The sequence below is a fragment of the Vicia villosa genome, linkage group LG5 (assembly GCF_029867415.1).
Source record: "Vicia villosa cultivar HV-30 ecotype Madison, WI linkage group LG5, Vvil1.0, whole genome shotgun sequence".
Taxonomy (NCBI): domain Eukaryota; kingdom Viridiplantae; phylum Streptophyta; class Magnoliopsida; order Fabales; family Fabaceae; genus Vicia; species Vicia villosa.
Genome location: NC_081184.1, coordinates 70,014,932 through 70,034,452, shown reverse-complemented (window position 1 = coordinate 70,034,452; position 19,521 = coordinate 70,014,932). Strand labels below are relative to the sequence as shown.

At 36.8% G+C, this 19,521-nt stretch overlaps 1 protein-coding gene across 3 annotated transcripts; it reads right to left on the bottom strand.

Moving 5' to 3' along the window:
* Positions 1-5,074: 5,074 nt before the first annotated feature.
* Positions 5,075-17,999, bottom strand: LOC131601738 (zinc finger CCCH domain-containing protein 13). 3 transcript variants are annotated; one of them, XM_058873614.1, is made up of 12 exons: positions 17,843-17,999; positions 17,540-17,710; positions 14,657-14,767; positions 14,215-14,248; positions 13,590-13,731; positions 13,435-13,491; positions 7,312-7,409; positions 7,142-7,213; positions 6,802-7,016; positions 5,914-6,110; positions 5,521-5,706; positions 5,075-5,427 (listed from the first exon to the last, which is right to left on the bottom strand). In XM_058873614.1, the coding sequence occupies exons 2-12, from the start codon at positions 17,667-17,669 to the stop codon at positions 5,353-5,355; spliced, it is 1,317 nt and encodes a 438-aa protein (XP_058729597.1). In that variant the 5' UTR covers positions 17,670-17,710; positions 17,843-17,999; the 3' UTR covers positions 5,075-5,352. The 3 variants fall into 3 exon arrangements, with proteins under 3 accessions (XP_058729597.1, XP_058729599.1, XP_058729600.1); XM_058873616.1 differs by lacking the exon at positions 17,843-17,999 and adding an exon at positions 14,875-16,061 and having other exon boundaries at positions 17,540-17,678; XM_058873617.1 differs by lacking the exon at positions 17,843-17,999 and adding an exon at positions 14,875-15,319 and having other exon boundaries at positions 17,540-17,554.
* Positions 18,000-19,521: the final 1,522 nt, after the last annotated feature.

Sequence of the window (19,521 nt, the reverse complement as noted above, 5' to 3'; positions counted from 1 at the left end):
TAACCAAACAAACACCTAGAAAATAAACGGACATCACCGATGCCAAAAGCATACACACCTGCCAATAACATGATACATAACACACGGAAGATATGAACATATATATATACGTGTAGCTCTCACTCTCAAAGAGGAGTTTTCCAAAATAAAGTGTTTACAATATACAATGGCACGTTATCACATATACATGTTCAAAAGAGTCATATACAAATAAATAACAACAGACTCCCGACTACCCAGTGTTACATATCAGAGCGACCGACAAGACCAACTGGAGAACTACCTCTTCCAAAAGACACCCAAAGCGGCTAATCTGCAGGATGCCACTCAAGCATCAAATCAGCAGAAAGGTGAGAATATAATTCATAATGAAAGCATGACAATTATAGTAATGCCAACAAGTATCATCAAGAATCATACAACAAAGTAATCCACTCATTCAACCACAATCAATATATAAGTAATGTGACACATGAATGATAACATAAAATTATACAGACAGACAATGATGAATGAGACTCGACTATGCATATGCATGTGGTACCAAATCCGGAGTAAAACTCCTCCTTGTCATTATGACAAATACACCTTTGCCGAGCATTATGCTGGGACTTCTTTCCCTCAGGAAAATACACCTTTGTCGAGCAGTAAGCTACGACTAAATGTCATCGAGCATTTAGCCCCCACTGATGACCTCTTGCCACTCGGGCAAATACACCTTTTTACCGAGCATTAAGCCCCCACTGGTAATAATTGCCAATTCAAGCCACCTGTTAATAGCATTCCGCCATTAACGTAATGAAATGTTATGCTGTGCAAATACATGACTCTATTACATGACAACAACATCATCAACAATATAACACGGTCACATACTCACGTTACACCATTTATATTCTATCCAAAAGGATACATCACCAATTAATAACATCGCTATTAATTATATCACACCATAATTTCCACACAGGCATTAATAAGCACACAGCACACATTCACCGTCAAAACATACTAGCCACATCGGCATAAATGATCGCATAATTGCATCACATCAAATTAATATTGGCCATTGGCCCACAACTCCATCAATACATCATCAACAAGTTGTAATAACAACATTTCAACAATGATAATACATCATTTTCATAACAACAATTACTTGCCATAAGGCCACACATCATGTTAATAACAAACAACCAAACATCGTCACATATCAAGAATGAACATTCATTAATACATAACACATATGAACATGATCTCATGTTATCGACAACTAATCACATACCTCGTACCAATACGATAACATTCACACAACACATCATCATGATTTATCATGCACTAGTTCACAAAACCATTTATGAAAATCAACCACCCACTACTACATCCTACATCATTAACAATTACCACCAAGCACTAGGATTATTTACCAATCATATCGCGTATATAAACAATTATGTGTTTTTCATCAACAACACCTCATAACTAATTAATAACAAGCTAACCAAGCCTATGCTATCATATAGAACATCCAACTAGCTTCCTAACACTTCGAACGGCGTACGGAACGGAGCTACGAATCAAAAGTGACAAGGTTTCAAAGTTTGGATAATTGAACATACTACACAACTCATCACTTGATCCTAATAAAAATAATGGGATACTACATACTATTAATCATTTAATTAGATAATAATATAGGTTATTGCGTTAGCTTTCCAACGCTTCGAACGGCGACAAAATCGGAGTTACGGTTCAAGAGTTACGAAGTTTCAAAGTTTTGGAAAAACAGAAAATGCTGTTGTCCGCTTCAGCTCCGCTCAGCGGACCTTCGCAGAGAATTTTCTGCAACAGAACCTCCGCTCAGCGGACCCACCTCCGCTCAGCGGACCTGCGTAAACCCAGAAAAAAACCAGAACGAACCAGAACGGTTCCAACCCTCTTATACCCACCAAAACCACTCCAAAACATCATTATAACACCAATACAACACATACAAACCATATAAACAACCTAACATCAAACTTTTCATGGTTGATTCATCAATCTATCTCAAAACCTAACATTTTATCCAAACTCAATCAAGCCATAGAAATGAAAAAGAAAGCATGATCAATGAAGGTATATATCATCATACTACACATACACACCACAAAATCATGTTTATAACTTCTAAACTCACAAAACTCACAATCCACCATTGTTGTCCAAGCATAGAAATGAACAAGAACAAGAACAAGAACAAGAACAAGAACAAGACTATAAGAATCATACATCCAAGATAAATTAGATTCACCCCCTTACCTTGCTATTGTGACGATCGGCAATCGATTCGGTTGAGAATCCTCCACTTTCTCTTGTTTTTCCCCTTTGCTCTTCTTCTTCCTCTCTTCTCTTTCTTTCTCTTCTTTTTCTTTCCATCCTTTTTCCTTTCTCACAAATATCTCTTTCTTATAAGGAAAATATCTACCCCGCGGAAATGACCAAAATGCCCCTACGCTCAAATATCGTTCAAACGCCCCAAAACGCGAAATATTACCTTAATGATATTTCCAGTACCAAAAATATGAAAACCTTCAATTAAATATTAGTCTGCCATCCCGAACTAATACCGACTGAAACGACTCCAAAAACGGTAATATTCCAATAAACGTCACAAACGTCCAAATTAAGCATATACTTATTTTTCCGAGCGTTACAAATCCTGCCTCGAAATAGGAGAAGAACAGGACCCACATCATTTGCTACTGTGTCATCCAAAATTCTTAAGTCCAAAACATCTTGGTCGAATCTCAAATCCTGCCTACCGAACACCTCGAAGTTCCAAACTTTTAATCTTTCTCTAAGCATTTTTAACTTTTCTTTAAAAATAAAGATCTTGTTGCCTTGAATTGGGATTTTTCACAAGTCTTGAACAAGAGCGATGAACGACGGATGATCAATCCAAGATGAAAAAAAATCTAAACGGCTTCGGCCCCTAAGTCAAAATACTGCCCTTTAGCCAAATTGGAGCATGATCTGAAACATCCCGGGTTCCCACAAATTTCCCTTTTAACCCCCACAAATCCAACAGACCTTATGATAAAAGAAAACGATCAATACGACTCATAGCGGAACCTGAGGTGTTGAACCAAGTGAACTTGTTCCATGTTGCAAGCAAATCCACTAAGTCCATCTCCGAAATAAAGTCAGAGATGTCTTCCATCTCTACTAAACTGTTGTGAAGGCTAGTTCTAGTAGGGGAGACATGTTCCTGCGTTGACATGTTTGAGGAGTTTGTGGATTTGTAGTGTTTGGAACGGAAGAGGGAGGAAAAGTAAGATGGTACTACTAAATGGCTGAAATAGGGGAGTTTGAGCTTCACCAGATGCAAGGAGGAGGGTCCAGCAATATCAGAAAGAAGTTTGCGTTTTCTTATTTGTTGGGTCAAAGGGAATGGAGAGTTAGCAGGCTCAGAGGCTACAAGCTGAAGGCCCAAATCACCAGAAGGCTCTAAATCCAAAAGGCCTAACTCGTGAACAGGAGATTTACTAGGTGTCCCACCTTTTCGCTTAATTGAGTAGCTAACAGGTCCTTTGATTCCAAGTCATACCTTTTGTCATCTGTTATCTTTTTCGAAGACTGACTTTTGGAAGTCCTAGGAGTGAAATGATGGATATTGGGAACTACCACCTTTTGCTGAGGATGACATGTCTTGTCCGCCTCCTTACTTTTTGGAACCACCACCTATTGCTGAGGATGACTTGTCTTGTCTGCCTTGTTATTATTCCTTTCCGAGATGCAACCTTGTGCTTTTCCTCCCCAAATGAACTCAACGGCTTATCATCATTCTGATACAGTTTCTCATCATCTGATGAAGAAGATTCAGAGTCACCTTTTACAACTCTCAGCGGGTTCAGGTTGTCCTCAAACAACTTAATCTTAAACATAGACCATTAATTTTAACTTCAATCTCTTCCTTAATCTGCTTTGAAGGTTTGGTTGTAACCAGGAGTCTTGTAACATCCAGCTTAGAACCTAGCCTTGTAACATCATCCGAGCATAAAAAATCTCCAAATGATTGAATTGAACAACTAACAAAACAAATCAGGTTTCCAGACAAAACAAGATATGCCATAACAGCGGATCCATGCAATCCTCTCTTCGTCAACATCAGATGGTTTCCACTGACACACTTTTTTAAACCACTTGTTCAACCAAGGCACTTCATTTTTTAACATTTCCAGCATGGCTCCCTCAACTCGATCTTCAAGGAGGCAAAAGTTTGCACCAAGATGAGTGATTTAAGCCTTCTATATTAAATATTTCTTACATATCATAAACCGAACCCGGTTTCACAACCACCCATACAAACGCCTTGTAAAATCTTTGTATTTTAGAATCAGCAACATTGTAGGTAACACTTGATGAAAAGACACTCAATTGAAATGACTCTTTAGGACTCAAAACTTCTATAAAGGTGCTCCTACGATTTGAAACTCCCCGAGCATTATCAGACATGAGGGACTTTTGCGGCATAAACTTTCTTTCCCCATCGTTCATATCAACTTTCCTGACTTCATTCTGAACTCGATAATTGGAAATCCCCTGGAACCTGGGCACATTTGCATGCAACTTTCTACCCCAATAAATATATTGTCTAATTTGATGGCTAGAAAATCATCACCTTTAACATAAAAAAACCTCACAAAACCGTATCACGACCCTCTTTTGTCTCGCTTCAACGGAATAACTACTTAGTTTATGTTGCCATAAGATTGAAACTCCTGGTACATTTCCCTAGCTCCAAGATGATCAGGAAAGGAACTAAAGAAAAAGGAGGAACGTCTTGTGCTTTTGTTTGAACCATCTTCCCTATCTTTAACACTAAGTTTTTTAATGTCAAGATACATTAATAAAAAAATTGTATACCATTAATCAAAATCATGACATTTTTTAATTATAAATAATATTTTAATTTTAAAAATAATAATAATTAAAAAACAATATCCACAGTGAATAATGTTTGAGATCAGTATTTGTACTAAATGATATGTGAAAATAGCTAAGTTTTTTATTTACTTGGAGACGGAGTATGATCTTTCACTAATCATTAGGAGAGAAACACACAGCAATTCAGATAGAATGAGTTTTAAAATGTAAATTACACATGATAATCCTTTCCCCTATACCAATAATATCCACCTACACATATAATATACATCAATACATCCATGTAAAGATAAGCACCAAAATCATTTGTTTTTTTGTTTAACTATCTTGCATCCTTTCCTATTTGAAAATCTTCAACATATCAATGTTTTAAATATACCCCCCTTGAACTCTACCAAAACTAAAGCTAGAAATCGCAAATACTAATTAGTTCACAACTTGTGCTCCTGCTGCATCTTCATTAAGACCATCCACATCCATCATCTCGCGTTTACCCGCAAACTGCACATTAAGTTAAAGTGCTATTACAAATGCTTGCTACAAATGTCTAGCATTTAAGGCAGTAGACAAAAAGTACCTCAGAGAAGAACTAACCTGGGGAATCAAATCTGGGGTAAGCATGTGAGATATGCCCTTCACCTGGAACTCCACTCCATTCTTATTTTCTGTCTTTGCATTTTCAGTGCTATCAGTTCCATTGTCATGTTCAATATCAACTTCCTCATCAAACACATGAGCTGCCATGCTGGTTGATGGCACCTCAATCCTGGATTCCTTCGGCTGTATATCCATGGTTATGAACGGAACTATGTAATTTGATATGACCAAGGTAAAGTTTTGAAAATCTTATTTAAGACAAGATATAAAACAAGCTGTTCAATGTATGACCGAAACAAAAGAAACCCAAAAGAATGAATCATACAAACTTCATTTCATCAAGTACACCAGCAGAGGCAGAGCTGCCACAAAAATTAATTTAATTAGTACCTTTTCTGAATGAATGTTGTTTGAAGAATTCCATATTCCTTTCTTGTATTTTCCTTCAAGATCTAGGTGTCTAGTGACTTCAATTCCATTACCTGGTGCCTCTTCATTATCCTTATCATTCGTTTTAGCAGACAAACTCCATCGAGATCGCTTCCCACTTCTTTCTGTTTCAACCAAATGCCCGACTTTTGACTTATCTGCATGCACGTTTAGGAGACGTCAGCAAAATAACAAAAGTGCATTTCAAATAAACCATACTCGGTGGCGAGGAAAAACTGAAGCATATTATTTGCACAGCAAGAACAACCTTAAAGATGCCAAATGAACTGAAAGCGAAAATGCTTATGTTCAAATAAAATTATCAGAATATGTAAGAAAGCTAACAACCAAATATCAACCGAATTCAATTAATAGACCAACTGGTTTAAACTGACAACAAAAATCTATGATAAAATTGTGAAGAAGTATCTTTGGCAATCAGTGACAGTATCAAGCAATCTTCTATAGTGCAAGGTTAGCAAAAATTTAATATTAACTTCCAAGACTACAAAAAAATGGGGGTAAAGATGTCATATACTTGCATACACGTGTCTAAGTTTATGTTCTTATCAAATAAGAAATGAAACGAGAAAACGAGGACTCTGTTGAATTTGTTTGTTATATTAAAATCTAATAACATAAAAAACAAGTGGTCCAGAATCACAGTTTACAAAACATAAAGAAGCCCTTAACAGACAATTCTGCATTGTTCACAATTAAAAAAAAAAAGTCAGATACTAAACTACTACCTTGTAAGATATTTTCAGTGTTGCGCTACCCAATGTTTTGTTTAGCAAAGGTCACATTACTATTGAAAATCCAAAATAACTATCTTTACCAAACTACTACCTTGTTTTAACTCTTCCACAAAATCTCGTTCCACATGCAGCCTTTTTCTGCAGGGAGATCCGCCATTCTGCTCCAAAGTAAGTTTAGTGATTGGAGGTAGACCAGTATTCTCACCATTGTTTACAATATCAACATTTAAATCTTCCTCACTAGCACCAATTCTAGAAATGTCTGTCAAAAGGTGATCTCCAAACCTTTGGAGTCGAACCTGTGATCTAAATACAAACAAACAAATTCAAAACAAAAAATCACTCCCAAGAAAAAAAAAAGAATGTATTTGAGAAAAACAAATTGCTTCAAATGATATGAATTCATACTATAAATATTGTATGTAACTTACCTCTTCAGTTCATCTTGCAGCTCCAAATTATGATTATGCATTCGAACAAACTTCCTTATTCTTGAAGTAATTCTGAATTTTTACATTTTAAATAAATAAAAACCAGGAAAAAATTTACATTTTACATTTTATATATCTATCAACATATACACTTCGAAACATTCCATTACCTTTTATACCCCTCGTTCTCCTTGTTTAACTGAGCCTCAAGCTCCTGAATTCTAGAATTAAGGCCATCCACTTCTTGAACACTCTCATCTAGGTAGACCTTCAACAATATGTATTTGTACATTGCAAGTCAAAAAGTCTGAATTGAATTTAACCCAATCTCAAAGATAATTATTTCAACTGCAAAAAACAAAGAATTTTCTTTTCCCATTTCTTTCAGGGAAATGGATAGGAAAGTTCAATTTCATTAATATTTTCAAGACAGTATATTTTAAAGACAGTCTGAAAACACAGATTTGGAACTCAATTGAATACAACTATAAGATGATTTTGCCTTCCAATTTTTCCTCTGAAAAGATCCAGAGATATTTTTATGGGATGGAAGATTATATAAAAGTAAATTGGGTTGGGCATGTTGGGAGAAAAGTGTCTTTCATAAAAGATGGTAGACTCTGGGTAAAAATCCTTTTCCTTGCTCATTTGTTAATGATCCGGGACACTTGAGTGAAGTTGGTGTGCATGGAGTTGTTTCCTCACACTCACTGCTATCTTAGATTGTTCCTATCTTAGATTGTATTGCAGTGGCAGTTTGCAGTTGACCACGATACAGTTTTCTGTGTTCGCCATAGCTTATGCTTTGTTGCTCTTGCTTGGGTTTTCCGGACGTTGTTCACGTCACAATAAAAGATTGTAGAAACAGACAGAATATAGTTAGTTAGCAACCTCCCATATTTTAGGGGATTTTCTGTTATAAAAGAGTGTATGTGAGTGAGGAAGACATTCAGAAATATTGTTGAGAAGTTGGATAGGAAAGTTTCTCTCTGGTAGGAGCATATTGCTCTGGTTAGGAGTTCTTGAACTCTGGTTAACCTTTTCATTCCCCATTTCCACCATAGTAGAGCTCTTGAGCTCATCTTTTCCATTCAATAATATACGGTTTTGTTACCTTGATTTTGCGGGTTCTATCATAATGTAGGCCAATGTTTTTAGGTGCCAAACAACAAAGACAAAAGACATAGGCCCCTTTTAGTATGCAGGTTGGAACGAGACAAGAGATAACATGTGTTTTCTTTTATGTCTACTGCAGGTTAAAAACTAAATTGATCGGGACATAATAGAAAGAGAGAAAGAGATATTCATTGATTCTCTGAACTTTGTTATTGATCAAAAGTTAGTTACAAAGTGTAACAAACTTGGTTTTTATATTACAAAGAGTGACCTGCTATAGCAGGTAATGGATACTGACAGGTGTCAGTCATCCTTACAATGTAACAACACTAACAGTCTACTAACTGCATCTAATACCCCCCCCACAAACTCAGGAGGTGGTAACAACTCTGAGTTTGTGTCTAAGCTCCAAAAACTTGGTAGATGCCAGTGGTTTTGTAAGGACATCAGCAATCTGATCAGTCCCAGGAATGTGGAGTACAGAAATCCTCTTGGCAAGGACCTTTTCCCTGACAAAAAACAGGTCAATTTCCATATGCTTGGTTTTAGAGTGCATGATGGGGTTATGAGCAAGCAGGACAGCTGAGAGATTATCACAGAGTACAACTGGTGGCTTAGTGGCTATGTGGAGTTCTTGCAACAAAGTTTGAATCCAAAGTAAGTCAGCAGTAGCCAGAGCAAGAGATCTATACTCAGATTCAGTACTAGAACGGGCCACAACCAGTTGCTTCTTAGACCACCAAGTGATGAGGTTATCACCAAAGTATATAGCAGCACCTGAAGTACTTCTTCTATCATCAGGGTCAGAGGCCCAGTCAGCATCACAAAATACTTTAAGAGTAGGAGAAGCAGCAGGAGACAAGGGTGAAAGACACAAACCATGACTAATGGTGCCCTTGAGGTACCTCAATATCCTCTTCACAGCAATCCAGTGAGTCTCCAAGGGATGAGACATAAACTGGCATACTTTGTTGACTGCATAGGCAAGTTCAGGTCTAGTGATTGTGGCATATTGTAAAGCACCTACCACAGACCTGTAAAAGAAGGGATCAGAGAGGGCAGCAGACCCAGTTTTAGTGAGTTTACATGTGGACTGCATAGGAGTGCTCACAGGAGAAGCTTCTAACATATTAGTTCTTTGAAGCAAATCTCTAATGTACTTAGACTGAGTAAGAATTAAGGAACCATTGGCAGCAGGTTTAACTTCAATACCAAGAAAATAGTCCAAATCACCCAGAAACTTAAGAGAGAAGGCCTGATTCAGTTGGGAGACTATAGAGGAAATAAGGGATGCAGAGCTGCCAGTGATGATTATATCATCAACATAAACAAGAAGGTATATGGTATGACCATTAGCCAAGTAAGTGAACAAGGAAGGATCACATTTACTAGGCTTGAAGTGTAGAGCAATAAGAGCCTGCTGCAGTTTCTCAAACCATTGCCTAGGGGCTTGCTTGAGCCCATAGATAGCTTTATGTAGCTTACAGACAAGAGTAGAATCTTTGTCTGCAAACCCTTGAGGCTGTTGCATGTACACCTCTTCAGCCAACACACCATTGAGGAATGCATTATTTACATCCAGCTGCTTGATAGGCCAGTGATGAGTGAGGGCAATGGTGAGTATGAGTCTGACAGTCACAGGTTTAACCACAGGAGAGAAGGTTTCTGTGAAATCAAAACCATGTTGCTGATGAAAACCCTTGGCAACCAACCTGGCTTTAAACTTATTGACACTGCCATCAGGATTCTCTTTGACCCTGAACACCCATTTACACCCTATAGCTTGTCTGTCAGAGGGAAGAGGAACAAGAGACCAAGTCTTGTTGGCAAGGAGAGCATCATATTCTGCTTGCATAACAGAGTGCCAGTGAGGAGTGGACAAGGCCTGTTTCACAGTTTTAGGCTCAACATGGGTTAGAAGCAGCTTTGGTTGTAATCTAGGTTGAGTAAAACCAGACTTGGCTCTAGTGGTCATGCTGTGCTGATTAACAGGGATAACTGGGACAGGAACAGCCAAAGGAGGGATGTTAGGGGGATTATCAGTGGAAGGAGAGGACTGAGGGGAGACACTACTACTGGAGGAAGGAGTGGAACCAGAAGAGGAGTGAGACTGACCAGACATGGAAGATGAAGAGGAGGACTCGGAATTAGTAGAGGAAGTATTAGAAGTTGAAGTGGGAGATAAGGAAGGAATAGGTGTAGGAGCAGAATTATGAAAAGGGAGAGCAGAGAGAGTAACACCTGTAGGTGCAGAAACAGGAGCAACAGTTTTGGAGAAAAGCTCATGAAAGGGGAATTTGGCCTCATTGAATATAACATCCTTAGAGATGTATAACCTGCCAGTAGGGGAAAGACACCTGTACCCTTTGTGAGAAGGAGAATAACCAAGAAAAATACACTCTTGAGACCTAAAATCCAACTTGTGAGAATTGTAAGGTCTAAGCAAGGGAAAGCAAGAGCAGCCAAAGACCTTAAGGAACTTGTAATCAGGGGACAGATGGAATAGAAGTTGAAATGGAATTTGAAAATTGATGGAGGCTGAAGGCAGCCTATTAATAAGGTACACAGCTGTAGGGAAGGCATAATCCCAGTAAGAAATGGGAATAGAAGCTTGGCTGAGAAGGGTTAGACCAAGATCAACTATATGCCTATGTTTTCTCTCCACAACACCATTTTGATGGTGAGTGTGAGGGCAAATCAACCTATGCACAATGCCAAGCTCAGTGAGATAGGAAGTAAATGGTCTGAATTCCCCTCCCCAATCAGATTGAACACACTTAATAGGATAGCCTAGTTGTAATTCAACCATAGATTTAAACTGTTTGAAAATAGGTAATGCTTCAGATTTGGATTTAAGTAAGTAGATCCAAGTAAACTTTGAGAAGGCATCAACAAATGAAATATAATAATGATACCCCATGGCAGAAGGACCAGGAGAAGGTCCCCATAGGTCACAGTAAACAAGTTCAAGAGGTGTAGTGTAGGTGGTGTGTGAGGCAGTAGAGTGTAAACGATGTGCTTTTCCCATACAACAAGCAGTACAGAATAAAGAATGGTCTTTATTGGAAAAAGGAATGTTACAACTTTGTAAAACAAGTTTCAAAGTCTGAAGATTAGGATGCCCTAATCTAAGATGCCATATATTAGGCAAACCTGAATCAACACTAGAAGACTTAGTGCTAGATACATCAGAATTATTTGCAGAAAAACAGGGAAAGAGACTAGCTGACTTGGCAGAGTTGAACAACTGAATATGAGGAAATTCATAGAGACCATCACTTCCAACAGACCCTTGAAGAAGCACATCATTGGTGACCTGAGATTTAACATAACAAGTATCAGCATTGAACAGGAAATAGACATTGTTATCCCTACAAAACTTGCTAACACTCATGAGATTTTTAGTAATGGAAGGTACAAGCAACAAATTCTTGAGTGTTAGAGGTGTGTGTGGTTGATAAGGAGAAGGAAAAGAACTAGAGCCAGCTGACTGAATTGGCAAACCTTGTCCATTTCCTATGAAGATTTGCTCATGACCTTCAACAGGAGTGAGTTGCTGCAAGTTTTTGGCATCACTAGTGACATGGTAGGAAGCTCCTGAATCAGGGAACCAACCTGAAGATCCTGAGGGTGCAGCATTGGCAACAAATGTACTAGGAGCAAGCATTATAGGAGCAGCCATTTTAGCTGGTCCAGGAGCTCTAGTCCAGACATGAGTAGCTGGAGTTGACCAAGCAACAGGTGCAGAAGGATAGTAGGTACCAGGCATAGGTGCTTGCTGAGGCTGCTGAACTTGAGGATAGCCAGCAGATTGTTGAGGCTGGAACTGCTGATTGTACCGATGCCAACAATTTAAAGCAGTGTGACCTACTTTGAAGCAAACCTGGCATTGAACATTGGAATTACGACCACCACGACCTCTACCAAAACGACCACCTCCTCTACCAGATCTACCACCTCTGAAACTATTGTAGTCTGGTTCAGTGGAGGGAGTGGAATGAGATGGAGGAGCTTCAGTGCTAACAACAGATGTAGAGTCAGTGGAATGAGGAGTTTCAGGTGAAGCTTGAGTAAGATTCAACGAAGGAACCTCTGAAACCTTCTTGAACTTGGAAAGTCTGAGTTCATGAGCAACAAGGAGTATCTCAACTTCATCAATGTCCATAACTCCAAACTTGCTCTCAATTACAGACACAACCGGTGCAAATTCAGAAGGAAGACCTTCAAGAATGACATCTATGTGATGTGAGACTGGAAGAGAGTCACCAATCGAAGCAAGAGAATCAACGATCATGCGAATCTTGAGAAGATAATCCTGAACAGAAAGAGAATCAAGCTTCATAGCACGAAGTTCAACACGGAGTTGACGAGCACGAGCACGTGTTTGCTTCTGGAAATACTGAAAGAGTCGATCCCAAAGTTCATGCGCATGAGTACAACCTAACACGCGCGAAAGGATTTCACTGGACAACGTGGATTGCAACCAGGAGAGGAGCATTTGATCCTTCTGAAGCCACGCCGAGTACAAAGGATTCTCAGATCCAGAGTTGCGATCATCATCGGTGAGGAAACGAGGTGGAACACGAGTGCAGACGACGAACTCAGTGAGTCCGTGCGCATTGATGAACGGTTCCACTTGTTGCCGCCAGAGATGGAAATTTTTCTCATCTAACTTCTGCGAAAGCTTGAGCGAGAAATTGAAGCGGTGAAGATCTTCGGAAACGACCGGTGAAGGTTTCGCCGGCGACGGATCTTCACGATCGGAAGCGGAGCTAGCGGTGGACGGTGAAGACACCATGGCCACGGAAAGAGAAGGCTACGATCTAGTCTACTGATACCATAATAGAAAGAGAGAAAGAGATATTCATTGATTCTCTGAACTTTGTTATTGATCAAAAGTTAGTTACAAAGTGTAACAAACTTGGTTTTTATATTACAAAGAGTGACCTGCTATAGCAGGTAATGGATACTGACAGGTGTCAGTCATCCTTACAATGTAACAACACTAACAGTCTACTAACTGCATCTAATAGGACATGATGTCAAAAAAGTAGAATATTTGAGATGCTCTAAGAAAATGAAACCAACTAAATCACAAACAATAAGGGTCATTTATGCTTGGAATTTTCTCTGCCATAGAGAATGTGAAAAAAATGCAATTACAAGAGACAACTAACCGATAATTGGAATTTTCGGTTCTCAAGAGTTTTGATATCAGAATGTACTTTCTTCAGCTGCAAACATTTCCAAGAATAAAAATAAACAATACATTTCACATAACAATAAAATGTAATGGAAATGTTTGTGATAGAAAGATTAAACAATGTATAACCTGATCTTCAACAGTATTTCTAGAACCAGAGGAAAGCATTTTTCCTTCTTTAACTTGATCGTTAATTCTATCAAAGACTTTTAAACTTCCAGAAATATCACTTTGGCCACTGATGACCTGTTTTCTCTTGTGTCTTCTGTCACTGCAACAGGAGATGTTGATATTTAGACTAAAATCATGGCCGAGGATGTGAAACAAAATGAAATATTAGATGTACAAATTAAATGTTGGCCCTGAAGAATATATTACATTCATAAAGCAATTTTGCCTGCAGTCAGAATGGAATATAATGGAATAAATTAAATTCAATGGCAGGCCGAGTATGCATTTGTCACTTTTGGTTTGCTTCACATGTTTCTCCTTAATTCATTCATTTATTATTTATCATTCACGAGGCATCAAGTCTCTTCCGTCCTTCTCTAATCTTGCTTCCCCGTTTCAAAGTTTGTCTTACCCAAATATATGCCAAACCTTTTTTAAAATACATTTCTAATTTCCACTTTATTAGTTGATATAAGCATATTTTAATATGTACATTCAACAAGAACCAAAGTAGTAGGCAACAATTCCAACAAAAATGAAAGGAGAAAAACAACATTGTGAATAGTGGTTCATGTTAATTTACCTTCTTTTCTCTGGAGACCTCGGTGGACTGTATTCTGCAATTTTAATTCATGGAACATTAGGAAAGAGAAAAGGGGATCATTAAGTATAACAGTAAGCGAAGAAATCTATGTGCTTGTGAGGGTAGCTCGTATAACTTCATAGTGAAGCAGTAAACACTCTTCTATGCTCACACAGAATTCACGACAAAATAGACTGAAATAAGACATGTCTCTGACAATCTCATTTAAAGATCTCTTAAAAAAAGTAATAGCAGATACATTCAAGATTAAGAAGAAATCAGTCTCACAAGTCTCAAAATATAAAATGTAAAATTTCTATCACGGATAGAAAAATCTTGTTAGAGTGACTTGGAACTTTCCCTCCATGGTATGACTAAACTAAACTAAGAAATGATACTAGAAACAGTGAGAGAAATCATAAATAGCGATGTTGGGTCTAACCGCGAATAGTCTGTCGACCTCTTGCATCACGAGCTGGTGAATATCTTGGAGGTGATAATTGCCTTCTGTCAAGTTTATCCCTCAAGTCATTACCTAAATAGTCTTTCCTTCCTGTAATACGAAAATAAGCTTTAGTATTATAGACTAAAATCAAAAGCAACAAATATTTCAAAAGCTAAAAACAGAGTATAGAAATTGATAATGAAGACCAAGCTTACCGTTATCTGGAATAACAAGAGAAACATAATAATGAATATTGTTAGTGCCTCCCATGTTAGAGCAAAAAGGCGATAGAAAATATCACCGTCATATTATGACAGATATAGTAAAACCCATGTATGTAGCATATATCTTTGAAGTATAATCAAGGTAGCAATGGATTAACAACAGTTCACATCGTCATCTTGTTGAGAAGTACAATATAGTATATAACCTCAAATGTAGAGTCATATCCAAGATGCTTAAGAAATAAAAATCCATCCAAAGACTATCAGATTTAATATCTCCTGATATCATCTTCATTAATTTGTCTATGACCATGTAGCCATGGCATATCCAGAAGTAACAGCCCAAATGAATATCATAAGATCCACATCTAAGCAGTGGAATTTATATATGAAATGATTGGAAAACAAGTTGAACTCTTCTGATCATAATAAGAAGCTGAAAGATAAATCCATGAAAGCCTGATTAAGATATTGTAGCTCCACAGATTCATGGAATGAAGCATATAAAACATTGCCAAGAAAATACTAAGTCAGCAACACCGTCATTGCCTCTAAGATAAACCAATTGGCAAAATCCATGTGAAGAGTCTCTCATATAAATGAAATATCCGTACGGCTAGAAATGTAACAGTCTACAAGATAATGTGGACATACATCCTATTGTTGAAATTGTTGAAATAGAATATATCATTCTGAAACTAATCCCACATGCTATGTGTTATTGTATATGTATGATTCAGTATCTGCTTATATAGTATCAATGGACATATGAGCCATACTATCAGATCAGATAGAGATATGCATTCAAATCTGCAGTGTTTTAAGAGTATTGAATTGAATCCAGCTAAATAGATGGAATAACAGTGTCTCGACTAAACCATCTGGAGATGTGAATAGTTAGTTTAGAAGTGATGCCAATAATGTGTCACTACATAATTTACTTCCCCACTTTTTTCTCCCTTCATGCAATGTTTAGTTCTCTTATCATTAGTCAATTTTCCCGATGCAAGTTATGTATATGTTATCACAAATATAAGATGTAATTAGACTCCCCATGGTTTAAACAGCCTTATATCATGAAAAACAGACCAGCTTATGTAGAAGTCACAATAGGAACACAGAGACACAAGACTAGTGAGCTACAAATAGACCAAGGAAATATCTACATCCATCTATATCTGCAAGAAGAAACGCAAAGGGCTCTTTAAAATTTTTGTAAGTTCTTCATTTAGGAACATTCTTTTGAACTCGACAATCCAGAAAATAAATATAGATTGTCATGTTCAAAAGTAGAGATATAAAATCGCATGAAATAAAATAAACACAATAAAACTATGAAGCACGGACACCTCTAGAAGTAGGCGTGTCGCGGTGTCCGACACTTGTATGACACATGTCCGATACGTGTCGGAAAAGTCAAACAAGTGTCGGAAAAGTCAGACAAATTTCCAAAAAAAATGGTTTTTTTCTTTGCTTCGACACATATTGAATCGGTGTCCTATACTCATATGACACTCATACAACACGTGTTTGATAATTCAGACAAGTTTTCCTTTAAAAAATTGTGTTTTTCTTTTCCTCAACAAACTTTATACATTTTCTAGACAAATTTCACACACGATTTAAAGAGTTGAACATGTATTGAAGCACTGTTGTCACGAAGAATTAAAGATATTAATTATGATTAGAATATTTTTAACTCTTTTGATGTTAAAATGATTAAATGAAACTCAAATGCTATTTGTTAAGACAATATATTGCCTGAACATGTCTTTATAAGTGGGGGTCATCGTCACCCTATAAGCCGGTTTTGTATGGTTGAGTTAGCCTCAACCACACTTTCTTAACATGGTATTAGGGCATAGTTTAAGATCCGATTGGCTTAGCAAGTTTTTCTGCTATCAGGTCATCCACCATTTATTTCCATGCTCCAAATGTCCTGGACGTGAGGGAGTGTGTTAAGAGTCCCACATCAGACAATATATGGCCTGAACATATCTTTATAAGTGGGGACAATCCTCACCCTATAAACCGGTTTTATAGGGTTGAGTTAGGCTCAACCACAATTTCTTAACACTATCACGACATATATAGCGGTGTCGGTGTCCTAGGTTTTTGACATATTTGTGTCGGAGTGTCCGTGTGTGTCGTGGTGTCCGTGTTGGAATTTGTTGCTGTCCTAGGTTTTTGACATATCTGTGTCGGAGTGTCCGTGTCGTTCGCGGCGTCCGTGTTGGAATTTGTGCTTCATATTAAAGCAAACGTAAAAAGTAAAACAACTGTGACAGGAGATGATCTTAGCTAGTAAATAGATAAAATATGCTCTCAGATTGATTTCCTCGATTCAAGAACGAATTTATTTTGGAAAAAAAACATAGGAGGAGAAATCAGACTAATAAAACATGTGCAATACTCAAATTGAAGTAGCGAAAACCAAATGATAATTGAAGTGCAAATTGATAACTGAATTGTGGTTATAATGTATATCAATCGCGGATGGCGGACGGTATGTTCAAGAATAGTTGCTAATTGGCAACAGTTTGTCCTAAATCGCTTACCACTGAAAAATACCAATTAGTTCAAATTCTGCTCTAATAATGTCTATTTGACAACAGTAGATTTAGTAATCATGGACAGTGAAAGAATGGAAAATCACCATTATAAGAGGAGGAAGAGAAACGTCGAAGTTCGGCATTCCCGTGCGCGAATGAACAGTTGAGGCGATTACAGCGACCTTTCTGGTAGAGAGCGCATAACCTAGTCTTGAACTGCTTCCGTTCAAACATGATCAACGTTGAGGAATGATTCGATACTCGATATGATAACCCTAGAATCAGGAGTAGTGTAATTTTTTCAAGATTTAGTTGATGAGAAAATTGAAAACATAAAGAAGAAAAAGAAGTAACATGAAAAAAGAGAAAGTGTTGTTTGGGCGATTCGATGGGGGAATGAAAGTTACCTTCGAAGTTGGGGAATGAAGAGGGGGAGAAGCAACGTAGGAGATTAGGAATCTACTGGGTGTCACCGCCGTAAAAAGGTACAGCCACCTGTGGACTTGACTCTTTGCTTGCTTTTATTTTATCCCGATACTAGGCGTGTGTGAAGTAAAGTGACTAGACCATTTTGGGTTGGTCATGATAAATTGTAGCCTCAAGGTTTTTTTTTAATATTTTTTTTCAAAATGATAACTAACCATGTTTTCTCGTTAATTTTTAAAATATTCATGTTTTAAATAAATTAAGTTAATTGGATTGATATTAGTAGGGGCTGGACTCGTTAATTTTTAAAATATTCATGTTTTAAATAAATTAAGTTAATTGGATTGATATTAGTAGGGGCTGGATAATCGATCGGTTTGGATGAATATCGGGCCTAAAACTTAAATCCGACGTAAACTGCGGTTTCATTTTAATGATTCAATTTTGACCGAAAAAATTTTGGTTTTCGTCGGATTCGGTTAAATCGGTTAGGCGGATAAGTCGGGTGAGTTTTATCGGTTTAATATTTATTAAAATAAACTCATTAAAATGACTATTTTTTAATAAAATTTCATATATTTATTTTTTAATTGTAAAATAATAAATAAAATTTTAGATAATTAAAGAATTTTTTTTTTATTGATTATTATTATGTGATAACTTTTTTAATATTATTGACATTATTTTGGTCATTATCATACTTTAAATTACAAATTAAATATCATTCAAAATTTTATAATGCAGTTTTTATATTATTGTGATAATACAACGTTATTGTTAAACTATAAAATTGATAATAACTTGACAATATTGTGAATTTTATTTTTATAATATATTAGTCTTATAGTAATAAAAATAAAAATAAATATTAATTAAGCTCGGTCGGATTCGGTTTTTGACAGATCCAAAATAATCATCCGAGTCCGACCGAAACAACCCTATAATATTCAAATTAAACAACTAATTCAACCCGATACTCGATCCGACCCGATCCAATTATACAAAATAACTAATGGGTCGGTCGATTTGAATTGGGCGGATAAAATTTGTCCACCCCTAGATATAAGCATTCGATAAATTAGAGGTCAAATCAATTGAATTAACACTTTTTATAAGTGAAATCAATTCAATTGACGCGTATGTATTATAGTATTATAGCATTCGATAAGTTTTTTTAAAACTTTATTTAATAGGTATTATTTAGTATAAAGAAAGGTGTATTTTCTATAATTTTTTCACACTTCTTCTCATTTATTTATTAATCTTTTCTTCACTTGTTCTAACATGAGTAGTGAAAAACACAAACATGTTTATTTTTCGAGAATCAAGCCTCCGATGAATATACGTTTTTAGAACATCGGGAGTTTTGAACAACTTAAGAGGAACTTGATCCTTTGGTTAGACTGAGAGATTAATGATGATGAAAGAATTAGAAGTATTGAGAGACTTGTTTCATACATCTCTATTGCGGATGACATTTATGATATTCAATGTATGTAGATGCTAGTTAAAGATAATAATGATGTTAGGGATATGATGTCTGCACCATATGATATTATTTTAATTGTTGTAATCTCTTAGAAGTGTTGTAGTGTTAAGTCTTTTTATTTGTTATTTGTATTATTGTTTTAGGGGTGTTTATGTTTGTTTTGTTGTAACC

Excerpts from the sequence above, each read along its gene's own strand:
- LOC131601738 (XM_058873614.1), bottom strand. The coding sequence starts at position 17,669 with ATGTTTGAACGGAAGCAGTTCAAGACTAGGTTATGCGCTCTCTACCAG. Across the intron at positions 14,249-14,656 it reads AGGTCGACAGACTATTCGCG|AATACAGTCCACCGAGGTCT; the intron begins GTTAGACCCAAC and ends TTAAAATTGCAG. Across the intron at positions 5,707-5,913 it reads ACAACATTCATTCAGAAAAG|CCGAAGGAATCCAGGATTGA; the intron begins GTACTAATTAAA and ends ATGGATATACAG.